The sequence below is a fragment of the Zymoseptoria tritici genome, chromosome 1 (assembly GCF_000219625.1).
Source record: "Zymoseptoria tritici IPO323 chromosome 1, whole genome shotgun sequence".
Taxonomy (NCBI): domain Eukaryota; kingdom Fungi; phylum Ascomycota; class Dothideomycetes; order Mycosphaerellales; family Mycosphaerellaceae; genus Zymoseptoria; species Zymoseptoria tritici.
In genome coordinates, this window is record NC_018218.1 from 1,912,528 (window position 1) to 1,925,446 (window position 12,919).

General features: G+C 54.0%; 3 protein-coding genes across 3 annotated transcripts; 1 reads left to right on the forward strand and 2 right to left on the reverse strand.

The window, feature by feature from the left end:
• Positions 1-402: 402 nt before the first annotated feature.
• Positions 403-1,875, reverse strand: MYCGRDRAFT_21688 (DNA-binding WRKY domain-containing protein; the record flags this gene model as incomplete). The annotated part of the gene is made up of 1 exon (XM_003857480.1): positions 403-1,875. A coding segment is annotated over one exon (1,473 nt), but the record flags the coding sequence as incomplete, so codon positions are not given.
• A 3,093-nt stretch (positions 1,876-4,968) lies between these two features.
• On the forward strand, positions 4,969-6,022 carry MYCGRDRAFT_107028 (uncharacterized protein; the record flags this gene model as incomplete). The annotated part of the gene is made up of 2 exons (XM_003856073.1): positions 4,969-5,355; positions 5,435-6,022. 2 exons carry the CDS (start codon positions 4,969-4,971, stop codon positions 5,933-5,935), a joined length of 888 nt encoding a protein of 295 aa, XP_003856121.1.
• A 1,682-nt stretch (positions 6,023-7,704) lies between these two features.
• Positions 7,705-11,015, reverse strand: MYCGRDRAFT_89108 (uncharacterized protein; the record flags this gene model as incomplete). The annotated part of the gene is made up of 3 exons (XM_003857479.1): positions 7,705-8,462; positions 8,523-9,358; positions 9,655-11,015. The coding sequence occupies 3 exons, from the start codon at positions 11,013-11,015 to the stop codon at positions 7,705-7,707; spliced, it is 2,955 nt and encodes a 984-aa protein (XP_003857527.1).
• Between the last annotated feature and the right edge of the window lie 1,904 nt (positions 11,016-12,919).

Below are 12,919 nucleotides of genomic sequence, written 5' to 3' on the forward strand. Positions count from 1 at the left end.
GTTGATGTAATGAGGAGAAGGAGTGAGTGTTGTTGTATCGAAGGTGGGTGGGTGCAGAAACGGGCCCGAAATGCTCGACTTCAGGGTCTTCAGGCGCTAGCAATTGTTCAATATGATCGGGAAGGAGCAAGAACCATGAATGACTACCAAAGCGTTTGTCGCATGCTAATCCAACGATCTTCGCAAAGAGGCGCGAGGCAGCTAAAACGGTGTGAATGGTAAGGATGCATGATCTCCCTCCTGTCTTCACCCCTTCAGAAAGTCCCACCCATGAATACCATTAGCCAACGCCATGGCAATCACACCTCTTCTCCACTGCCTTCCAGTCCATCTATCCGGCCTTAGCACGTCGTACTCAGCCGCACTCTCTGCATACACCATCGCCGCAACGACGAGTCCCGCTCTGACCAACATATCGAAACCCTTCAACAAGGCAGGTATCCCAAATGTTAGCCGTTCCGCCGCGAAGAGCTTGATTGCAACGCGTGTGTAGGCCTCGCTGGCATGAGAGTGAAGTTGGATGTAGCGATCTAGTTCGGACAGGGGGAAGGAGCGGATGTCGAGGATCGTGTAGTCGCCCTCTGAGCTCGAGGGCACTGTGGCGGGATAGCTAGCTGCGGCGGGTGGACAGCGGAGGCGCTTGAGGAGACTCCATCGAAGAGTATCCAGGTGAGACAGGGGCTTGAGGTGTTGCCGCGTGTGTCTGTCGACAGCTGAGATGGAATGTAGAAGAATCGGAAGGGCGTGTGTGCCATCCATGAGCAATGTTCGGTTCTTTTCGTCGGTAGCGAGACATTCTCTGTCGAACGCTTCTTGGGCGTGAGCGTAGTGGATGAAGCGGGAGTAGAAAGCTGGTGAGAGGACTTTGAGGGTCACAGTGTGGGTGTGGGCTTCTTCGTAGGTGAATCCTGGGGAATAGAGGACGTACTCTTTGCCCTCGTTGTGGGCGGGCTCGTAGATGACTCGAAGCGGCTTGTTGGATTGCTCGACAACGTGGGTGACGAAGGTGCGGAAGAAGTCTTCGAGAGCCCTTTCGTCTGCGGTATAGGCCCGACCGATGCTGGAGGCAGCTGTCTCTGGTCGATACCAGACGTGTAGTTTGCGCTTGAAGAAGAGCTTCTGGGCTTCCCATACAATGCGTGGAAACGTTGCGAGTCCAACCCACCACCAAGCGGCAATGAATTTGACCAGTTCAAAGGTAGTGATCTTGGTGGGTTCCTTTGGTATACCTTCGGAGAACACACGAGCCACAATCTTTGCCTCGTCCTTCGACGATCTTAGCACAATTGTGTTGTCAATTTTGACCTGTCCTGTCTCCTGGAACGCCGCCAATGGATCGATCGCCTTCAACGAGTATGACCCCTTTCGGCTGTTGAATGGCGAAACATGAAAGTCCTTGTTCCACGTATCCGAGAACACCACCATCTTCGGTGCATCGTTTCCTTCGGATTCATTTCCAGCCTTCACACCCTCCGATTTGAGCAAATACATTCTCCTCTCGTCAAAGGTATTGTTCACCTCCAGCACCATGTACTTCAACCTCGCATCCGAATCATACAGGTACCAGAAGCTCACCGGGTTGAAGCTGTACCGCAGAAACCTCGGCGCTGTGACGAGATACGCGAACGCATAATCCCGATCCGTCACGCCTTGCGAGTGCAAGTACCGCTTTAACTTTTCTCCCAGACCTTGTTGCGCCGTCGATCGACTCAGGAAGTCCTCCGACCGTACATCGAACCACGCTGGCCTTGTACTGTCGACAGACAACACATTGCCTCCTCCAACCCTTCCCTGCAGCCCGACTGGAACCCCGACAAACAGATACGAGTACGAAAACGCATGTTTCTTTGGAAACATTCTCGCGTGATTCGTACGGCTGGTGATCAAAAGCGGCGGAAGCAAAGATTCCTCAAACCTCCGATCGAAGTATTTTCCATCACTGCGTCCTTCACGGTCGGTAAGTTCCCGCCCTCGATGAACGATGAGACTCGCGAGGAGGCCACATCCTGCTAATAGAGCGGAGGATTGGAGGTATATGTGTAGAGTATGACTGCTTAGATCGATTTTTTGGAGGTCTGCAAAAGGCGTCCAGGCTCCGGTGCAGAAGGCGAATATGGCATGCAGGGTCAGGACTAGAAGCAAGTCGTTCGTCCAGGTTGTGTTTTCTGTGAAGATAGCTCGGACTGGCCAGAGGGGTTGCAAGAGCAGAATCCGGGCGGCGAAAGTCTTGTGTGGTTCGGTGAAGATGGACCAAAAGAGGGTGCAGGTCGCCCAGAGGACTATTGCGCCCCTGGTCTTGGATGCATTTTGATTGTGGCTTGATGTCCGTGAGGAGGAGTCCGTATTTCTCGGGCCCATGGATGGCGGTAAAAGCCTTGATTTCTTCAGAATGGGCGACTGCAATCAAGGACTTGCACGAACAAATACGCCGGAAAGTGGAAAATATATCGTCGATCGTCGAAGATGCATAGTTGTTTGTCTCCGGATCGGCCTCGTGAAAAGTAACCTAATTGCCTGATCCGAGAGTGATGTCGTAGTCTGCCGTGGAGAAGCGAAGTCCGGCAGCCGTACTTTGATGCATGCCTCAGGCTCCTTGACAATAGCGGCGAGACGAGATGTGCTCGTTGGCACAAAGAAGAATGGATGACATGAATTGCTGATATTCTCATATCAAGCTGCGGGACAGCCTGCCTGGCATTTGAGCAGGTTGACGTTCGTAGTGGACAACTCACAGCCCTCAACCAGTTCGACCACATGCAATCTATCAAGTTTCCGTGCTTTCACCCTCCTTCGCATCCTCTCCACCACCCTTGACCTCATCCGCATCCCCCAACTTCAGATCTCCATCCCCGTCCTTCGTCTTCTTATCCTCTCTAATCTCCTCATTCGACTGCTCAGCTACTTCATTCAATTCCTCCACCTGCTTGGTCTGCTTCGAGTCTTCCACTGCCGCCGCACCACTTTCCACACCCTCCATGTCCTCTCCCGTCGCCTCGCTATCCGCCTCGCCCATCGCTCCCAAGCTCACTGCCGCCGGTTGCGGAGACTTACTCCTCCCTCGCCCGACCGCAGCTTCCATGTCCAACACCGCACTCCCTCCCGCGTCGACCGTCTGTCGCTGCGGACCCATGTCCTCCATTCCAATTACATCCGGTCCTCTCGCGTGAGGTTGTTCGTCGTCCATACCCACGTCCATCGGTACTGGTACTCCAGTCGCGGTCGATGGAACCACATTAGATGCGGGTAAAGGTACCTGCTCTCTCCCTACGGCCGCCGCGCCACCTGCTATCATCGTCCTGCGTGGACCCATTGACAACCCTGGTGGATTGACGGGTATGAGGCCCGCTTCCTGCTCTTGCCGTAGTAGTTCGCCTTGCGTGACGCCGCCCTGTTCGCGGAGCTGCGCTTCTGTCGAGGAGGCAGAGGAACTGCTTGCGTCGCTTTGCTCGGAGAGAGTGGGCGATGCGATGGGAGAGGAGGATGTGTATGTTGATGAGGGAGCGCTGCTAGTTGTGGTCGCGGATGATACACCGTTGACGGTGACAGAGACAGTCTCGATGTGCCCTGCGCCGTTGGGCCCTTCGATGGTCTCGGTGCTTTCACTGTGCAGCTCGCCGTCGGAGGTGAGATTAGGATTGGAGGAGGGCACCAGGACGTTGCCGTTATTTCGAAGCCAGGGAATGGGTGTCAGAAGTGCTCCGCCTAAGCTCTCGTCGCTGCCTAGTCCTTCTCTTTCGCTGATGCCGTTGGTTGAGGGAACCACGCCATTCGTGAGGAAGCCGGCGGTGGTGGGAGATTGCGTAGTTGCAAGTGGGAAGTTGGAGAGCGGTGAGCTGACTGAGACGATTCGATCGAGTGCGCGGAGGTATGCAGGGAGGTATCTGTAATGCGCCTTAGGTCGTAGCACCAGTTCTGCCAGTCGCTGGATTGTGTAAGGCGGGCTTTTGGGAAAGTCGTGCTCAAGTACCCGTCTTGACATCTGATATAGACTCAAGAGATCTGGTGGGAGTGTATTAGGTGGCGCATCGACATTTCGGCTCTCGGTGAGTTGTAGGTTCCCAGTCTGCTGTGTTTGACCGGTGCTGTGAATTGGTTGTGTCGGCACGGAAGGCGGCCTTCCTGCTGCAACTTCTGTCGGCGCATCGTTCTCTTTTGTACTGCTCTGGCTGTCGGGAGGTCTCTCGTCCTCAGCGTCGGGCAGGTCGTGCTCTTTGGTGTCTGTGTCGCTGTTGGGAACTTGTGGAGGAGTGGAGGCCACGACTTGCGGATCGATGGTCGGTGCTTGTGATGTCGGGTGAGGAAGAGATGGTATCGGAAACTCATTGTACACGATCTGGTAGTGTCAGCTCGATGTTCGACAGCTGAGGCAGGACGACATACATCGTGAAGGCGCTGGAGTAAGCTCTCCAGAACGCGAGGCCATTCGGCGCTATTGAACGTCAGTGGAGGATGCGCCGAACAATTGAAATGGTGCATACATGTCTAGTGAACCATCTCGCGCTGCGCATTCTAGCAACTGCTCACTTGATTGCATGTTGAATGAGATATGGAAGATGGCGCATAGAAAAGTTCGTTGATGGTTGAAAGCTGAAGACGTTCAACGACGCGATGCTCGAGCATCGGCTTGGCGATGCTGCATCATGCGAGTCACATGTGATTGAGGCAGAAGAGTCGCCCGAGCACACACATTTGCACCTGAAAGCTTCGCCGTGCTCATTTCAGCGTGGAATACCATGGCGTTGATCACAGATCATAGAGTGTTGTGAATGTCGAAGAGAGACGTAAACATTGGGTCAAGTGAAAGCGCACGGCGACCCCTCATCGAAGAGGGGTCGAGAGTGATGCATATCCGGAACTAGGAACCACGGGTTATACAAGAGCTATCAGGACCATCAATCTCCTTGCTTCTTCTTCCTAGCCACGTTTACAAAAGCACCTCCAAACCCGATCTCAAGCCCTACCGAGACGATGCAGTACGGTCCAGTTCCAGACTTCCCAGTCGAAGGCAAAATCGTGGTCATTACCGGAGGTGGATCTGGAATTGGATTCGCCTTTGCTCGACTCTGTCATGAACGTGGAGCCCGCGTGCTCATTGGCGATCTGAAGCTCGTGGCCGATGCGGAACGATATGTTGCACAGGCACCTCATGGCGCGGTCGCTTTTCAGCACTGCGATGTGACATCCTGGAAGTCCCTCCATGACTTGATCTTAGCCAGTGTGAGCAGCTTCGGCAACGTTCCGGACGTCTATGTGCCGTCTGCGGGAGTTTTCGAGCCTCCTTGGAGCAACTTCTGGGACGACAATGAGTATGAGGCATACAAGATGATGCAAATCAACGTCAACCATCCAATAAAGGTAAGATATTGATCATCGTGGAAGGAAGGACATGGCGCGTTCTCCTGGACGCCAAAGTGAATGCTGATCATCTCGCCAGTTCACAAGGCTGGCGATGCGGGCTCTAGCAGGGGCAGAGAAGCGGGGCGTCGTTTGCCTCATTGCGTCTTCTGCTGGCATCCGCGGCAACTATCTCGCCAGCCTGTACGCTTCCTCCAAACACGCGATCGTCGGTTTCGCCAAATCTATTGGTCAAGCAGATGTGGAGGAAGGAGTAAAGGTCGTATGCGTTCTTCCGGGGATGGTGCAGTCTCCGCTGTGGGAGGATCGAGAGGATGATATGACCACCAGGACGCAGTACAGTGAACGGCTGAAGACGGCTCTTCAGCCTGCTGATATCGCTGATACGATGCTGAGGATGGTCGAAAGCAAGGAGTACGACGGTGGCACCTGCGTGCTGAAGACCAAGTTCGAGGAACGAGTTGTCGAAGAGGGCTTTATCAAGTCGACGGGCAAGTATGATCCATCACCTCGTCCGGAGCCAAATATCGGACGTATCAAAGAGGTGCTACATGAAGAGAGGGGCAAAAAGTGGGCATAGAAGTCGAGACCCATACATCGGAGCCAGGACCGGCGTTTGTGTGAGGCAGCAATCAAGTCAAGTTGCCATCCTCATGTTGTTGGTCGCTTTCTCGCATCGTCGTTGACTGGGACGCCCAACGCATTCAATATAGCCATGAATTCCGTTGCCTTGCCGCCCGTCATTCGCTTCACTCTCCTCCTCAGATCCGCCGACACCTTGGAGTTTGGTTGAGTTCCGCTGTACTGCCAATTCGCCTGTGGACGATGCGGATCCGCGCGCATCGCAAGCCACCTCCGTAGACTTAATTGACAGCTCTGTGGTTGATTCGACGTGTGGAAACGTATGCTGAGATTTTTGTTCCTCGTGAGTTTGAACTCCTCATGCGGCGGAACCCTGGCGAGCCATTGCAGCAGCCCATCGAAGTTGAAATCCGTGATCGCGCATCGAATCGGACACAGCGCCTGAATCATGGGCAAGACCTCGTTACGCACTTGCCGGCTTGTGCGAGCGAGTGCGTGAGGAATTTTGCGTTCTTCCGCGGTGTTGGGTGGCAAGATGTGGATTACGACGCCTTCCAAAGCCAGCTTGTAAATTTCCACACGCATCTCGGCTGGGAGGTCGAAGAAGGTGACTCGGGGTTGGTGAATTGGCTGAGCCTTGGGAGGCGCCGGAGCGAGCGGACGAGGCGCGATGGCCATCTTGTGTTGATGAGAGTGCTGTTGTACCATCTCCGAAGTGGAAGAAGAGTCGAGAGTGGTGGGTTGAATTGCGAGCAGGCTGAAGCTCGGTCAGGAGGACCTTTGTATGTGGTACGCGAGCGCCACCAGAAGCGCCGCCAAGTAAGAGGTTCAACGCCGGAAAACTGTCGGAGCGCAGTAGCTAATCGATGGTGTACCGTTGCTTCATCCAGTCGGAGGAATCCGCTGCTCGCCGTGACACCGCTTTGACGAGCGAGCGCAACCTGTGTCGTTGGAGGATGAAGTTGGCCAGTGTCAGCGCCGACAGCGGACCATGGTTGCTGGCGACGAGAGGGGCGGTCCTTCAGCAGCGGCAAGTGCTTTTAGTCAGGAATGATGGTGAGGTTCTGGAGCGAGCAGTGAGAACAATATAATAGGGCAGACTGAGAAACAAGGACGGGAAGAAAGAGGGAAGCGAAAGAGGCGATCAAACTCAAGGAAAGGTGCCCTGCTCGAGGAAGTGAGGTCGCAGGCGTATATATCAGCACGCTACGGGATTTGAATAAGGTAAATATAACTTCTCTCTTCTATTATACAACCACATTGACAACACCAAATAACAGCCCTTCCGTCGAGCATTTTACTTGCCGTAAAGACCGTCTCATCACGACCGAGCCATGTGAAGCCAAATCTGGAGCATCTTTACGTTCACAGCGGCAAGGCATATTATGCGTGCGAAAGGCCCCGATCCAATGCACTGCCAGATGTTGAGCTACCCGCCGACCTGCGAGTCGTGCCTTCGCTACCGCACGAGCGCACAATCTTGGCCGGAGCGAAATCTCTCAACATGCATCCTCTCTGACACGTGACGCATATCACAAGCCCTGCTCCTGGTCTGCATTCTCACGAAATGGTGAGTAGTGCGTTTGGGGATATCACAATTACCGCACGTGGGAAGCACTGTGAGTGAAATGGGCATTAATTAAACGCACATGTGAGCAAGACGCGACTCGAAAGAACACTGACGATCCCACCGACTACTGCCGACTACGACCCACCGCATGAAGAGCTGCCTTTCACCATCTCTAGCACCACACTTCCTTGCCGTTGTCACTTGCACCTCTCCACAAGCATTTGATACAGCTCCTTCATGGGCGAGGAGTCCTGCTCATACTTTTCCATCTTCCCATCTCGGTTCGCATCGATGTGAGCCGACGTACCAGCCTCCTTGGTCAACAATCTCTGCTTGCCCCACTGCAACAATACCAGACTTTTGCAGATCGTCTTGGACCGGATGCCCTCATTGCCGGTCAAAGGCCCATCTCCCACACGTTCCCGAGCTCTTCTGACATCCGCCGGCATGTGGCTATCGCCTTCCTTGTCTTTGGCTAGCTCACGTTTTGCGAGCTTGCCGCCACCTTGACGATATGCGACAATGCCATGGAAGCATACGACACGAACGATGGCCTCGCTCTTATCTTCCATGCCCTTTTTCAGAATTGGTCGAATCATGCCGTTGACGGTTTCTCTCTTGTATGGACTGGACTTGATCATGTGGACGAGGTTGAGACACTCCATCCGGCTGGGTTCGTACTCTTCATCCTTGAATACCGGTGGCCAGTAGTAGATGACATTCGGGGATGATCGCATCGCACGGCCGAGCTTGCCCGCGGTCTGGACGATTTCCTCCAATCGCATGAATATTATGTTCTCCAGCGTCTTGGAGCATTCGATGGCCCAGAAAGGCCACAGCATCTTCGACAGTGCAAGCGTGGTCTGCACAACCGCGAAGCGAAAGTTTTTGTCATGGGCTGTGGACTTGGGGAACGTTTTGATGGCGTTGGCTCTCTCTTGGGCACGAACGAATCCTGTATATCAAGGTCAGTATGCATCTCACTCAGTCCCCCTTTCAACGGATCTCAACTTACCATCCTTCTCCACTCCCTCTCTCTCCAAATCCTCCAATTGTTTCTTCTGCTCCTCATCGCCACCGAACCACAAATCGCCAAAAACCTTCTCCTTGATAGCCATACCCAGGATTCCTACCACAAACGACCGTCTCGACTCCTTCTCTGTCAACAACATCTCCCATCCCTTCTCGCCGTGTAAGCCTCCCAATCCAAGACAACCCAAGTACCTCACCAGCTGTCGATTTTCCGGAGTCAAGATGTGGTCCATAAAGGCCTCTTTCCGATCTTCGATTTCAGGAATGGAGTCCGCCAAGTCGACGATGCTCCCGATGAGGGAGTTCATGAGCTGGCAGACCTGCACGTCTTGACCGTCATCTTCGTGTCCCGGGTTGGCAAAGAGTTTGAACCGGACACTCAAGGGAAACTCCACGTGAGGATCAGCAGTGATCCTGGCGTCGCGGAGGTCTTTGCGAGCTTTGACTCTGCCGCGTTCGTGATCGATGTCTGCCTTTGGCATGTCTATATTGCCGGTGTACTCCAGAACCGAGGTGTCGCTGACACTCTCGCCATGTCCGTGACGGTCGTGAGGAGCTTCGCTGTTGGCACGACTTCCCGTTGGTCCTTGAATGAGAGGGCGGTTGAAGGTGACGTTCTTGACATTTCCTGGCGATGGGGAACGGAGAGAGTGGTCACCACGCGGACCTCGTCGGCTGGCTGGAGCTTTGGGCGTAAGTTGAGGAACTCCGTCGGGCGATGGTGAGCGGTAGGGCGATTGGCCGCCGACGGCGACTCGTTTGCGGCTTGAAGGAGCTTTGGGCATGGTGATTTGAGAGGGTGAGTATGGATTTCGTGAGCTGATGGGTGGAGAGATTGGAAGAACTAAGTGCTGCGAAGAGCATGCCGATGTTTGTTGCGACATGCCACTCCTTGCATGCCGTCTCATTGTTGCTGAGTTTGCATTCCAGAGCAAGCGAGTTTCCACCTTGGCAACGACGACATCACACGACTTTGGAGGCAAGCAACAATGCGACATTGTCATGAACACTGCTTCTCATTGACACATCCGACAATCGTATACACCTCGAATCATTTCCCACACCCCTAGCCCATCATCTCCACCTCTTGCCCATCCGACCAGCCCTCTACCCACCCAGCCCAAGCTGCTGAATTGATTCTCTTCTCCGGCTCCTTCTTCAACGCGAACCGACAACAATCTACCAAATCCTGCACAGCATCCAATCGCTTCTTCACCGTCGAGTCCATTCTCGCGAACCCCACCGCGTCCCCCGACTTGACCGCCTCCCTCAACATGAAATTGTTACCTCCACACGCCGCCGTCCATGGGCTTCCACCGCACAGCACGACCAACAACGTCACTCCCAACGACCAAACGTCCGACGCAAACGTCGGTGTCGCTCGCGGTCGCATCTGCTCGGGCGCCATGTAGTCCCATGTTCCACCGGCGTACTTTCCCGCTTCGCCTTCGCCCTCCCCTGCCAAGAACGCCGCCGAAAAGTCAATGTACCTCGCTCTGATGACCGGGCGTCCATCGGTGGCATGCTCCGAGATATCGAGCAAGACGTTCCCCGCTTTGATGTCCGCGTGAACGACTCCATTCGCGTGTAAGAATTCCAGCCCGCCGATGAGATCGACCGCCAGACCGGGAAAGAGGGAAATAATCTCTAAATGTCGCGCGACTTCGGTCATTTGTTTCAACCGGCTGTTGAGAGACTCGAGACTCCCGCCGAAAAGGGCTTCGAAGACGAGAGAAGAATTTCGTTGGTCGTAGCCGTGGAAGGTGACGATGTGGTGGGATGCGAGGGAGCGGCGCTGAAGGTGAGTGAGGATTTTGGCTTCATTGCGGAAGACAATGGGAGAGTCCGGACGAGTGGGAGTTTTGACGGCGAAGAGGGTGGAGGTCGTTTGTTGACGGACGCGGAGTTTGGTGGAGAAGGAGATGAAGGGTATTGAGCGGGATCGTCGGGATTGAGGTGAGGGAGAGGGAGAGGAGGAGATGCCGGGTTTTTGCTCGGCGAGGTAGACGGTGGACCAGAGGCCTTCGCCGAGGACTTTGGCGCGAGACAATTCATAGTCGATTTGCGTGAAGTCATAGGGCAGAATTTCTGGAGCGGGCACTTCTAGAGAGTTGCGAGCGCTGGGGAGGCTGGTCTCGGGAGTCGCCGGGTAGTTGTTCGTCGGCGAGCTGTCATTCGAGTCGAGAGACCCTCGAGGACTGTCAAAGATATCGCTGGGTTCCGAGGACTGGTATGATCCGTGTAGAAGACGCGAAGTTTGGTCGCTGGGAGTGATGGGCGAAGAGGTAAAAGAGTTGTTACGCGCGTGAAAACGTCCTTGTCGCTGGTCGGCGGGCGAAGTGGGTGGAGTGCTCTGACTGAATGTTCGGACGCGTAGTGGAAGAGGTCTACTTCGTGGTTGATGTTGTGACAGGTTCGTGATGTTGTCTTTTGTGGCGGGTGCCACGATCCGAGGGAGCCACGTCGAATTGGCCATGATGCGAGTTGGTATCCAGTTCGTCGAGTCCGATGGTCACAGAGACAGGTTGACAGAAGAACGCGTTTTCTGGGCGAGATGAAATGGTAATCTTTCTAGAGACCCGCAAAGTGTGGGACGGGCAATTTCAAGGTCGGCGAGGTCTTGCCGTGATACTACCTTGCGGCCACGAAGCCGAGATAAGAACGTCGCTGGGATGGACCAGGGAAGTGCGATGGGATGATCCGTAGGTGCCGGGGCTCGTATGGTGAATGTACACTGTTATATTGACCACATTTCAGACGGAGTTGAGGGTAGAAAAGACGAAACGAGAAGCAAAAAGGAGCAATGAATCGGCGGTAGGAATGGTATGACGAGATGTGAAGTACGAAGCCGATGGGAGAAACTCATTCTCACTCTCAAATATTCTACCTTTCTTCCCAGCTCACTCCTTGTCGCACTTCTTCGGTCTAGGCTTGCGTCGCTTCCAGGTTCCCTCGACCTCCAACCGTTACAACGTGGACCAATCCTGATCGATACCACTTCTCGGCTTCCGTCGTTTGACTCGTTTCCGCCGGTGCGGACGGCTGATGATTCGAAGTGATCCAAGTTCGGCGTCTTGAGCTGAGAGTCGAATCACAAATTCACAATTGCCGATGCAGACGCATGGTTCCGGCTTGCAATATAAGATGAGCGAAGCGGAGCAACACTCGGCAGAAAGCAGACACCGCAGTTCAGCCATGTTAAGATGCCTGACCTGCAACGTGCCCGTCCCATTGGTTCCCACGAAGCCAGATCCCCACGAACTCCGCATCTGTTCCGGATTATGGATCCCTTGTCTTGCCTGAGGCTGGCTCCATGAAGAAGAAATGACAAGTCATACCACGTTTCGATCTTGCGGAGGACGGAGTGAGCGGCCGAAGCGGCGAAGATGTGCGATCGAAACTTTGCGAGCTGTCAGACGCTTCGCTTAGAATAGCACAGCTTTCACGCTATCGAAATCGAAATCGGGGCGGCACGCGAAACGGACGAGAAGTGGAAGATTGGACAGCGTAAGACAAAGATTTCGCAAGGTGGAAAGAGTAATAAACTCATCAAGACGATCGAAATCTTTCATTATTGCGACAGCCCCGGCTTGATGAGTTAGGTTGATGTTATGCAACTTCTCAGCTCGCCTTGTCTGGCGAGATTCTAAAGTCCAATGTCAACGTGGCTGGGAAGCGCGAGGTGAGCTTTGCCCGTCGAGATGGGGTAGCTCTGGCATCTGCCGTATAGAAGACGTCTTTATAACCTGTAACGTGCGAGCTTTCGAGGTTCGCTTGCCGCGTCTGGAAGTCTACAGCTGTCTATATGCATCCTGCTAGCATGCAAATGAGGCACCGTGAATTCCTCGAAAAGCAAGGTGGCTCTCGTGTTCTTGATCATCCGAGGAACATGAGAGATGTCTCGCCAGGGCCCTCCGAAAGTTCAGCATACTGGCCTTTTGCTCGTCTCGTCCCACTTGACGATTCCTAATAAAGGCGTGCTTTCCCAACGATATGTCCTCGCGATCTGCTTGCCATAGTTCTTCTCGTGCCACGTTGCTCTCAGCTCTTTGCGACGTTTTATATCTTACCCTTTCTAAGATGTGTTCGGAAGATCGCACTGATACTGGCAGCCAGGAAAGGGCTATAGATCGGAGTTCGGACTGCTGAGAAGGACGGAGAAGCTGACTGCCGGAAAGGACTAGGTGGTGAAGAACGTCTTGTCTTTGTTGGCACGGTCGAGGCGTGAGACCGAGCGGAGCACAGCTGATCTGAGACTGTAGCACTAGGATGTTGCCAGCGCGCGCATACAATTGTTTTTCTCAAGCATGTTAATGGTCGACACGGGTGTTTTGTGTCAAAGGACAAGGTGATGAAGCTGGAAAGTGGACTTCGGCTGTG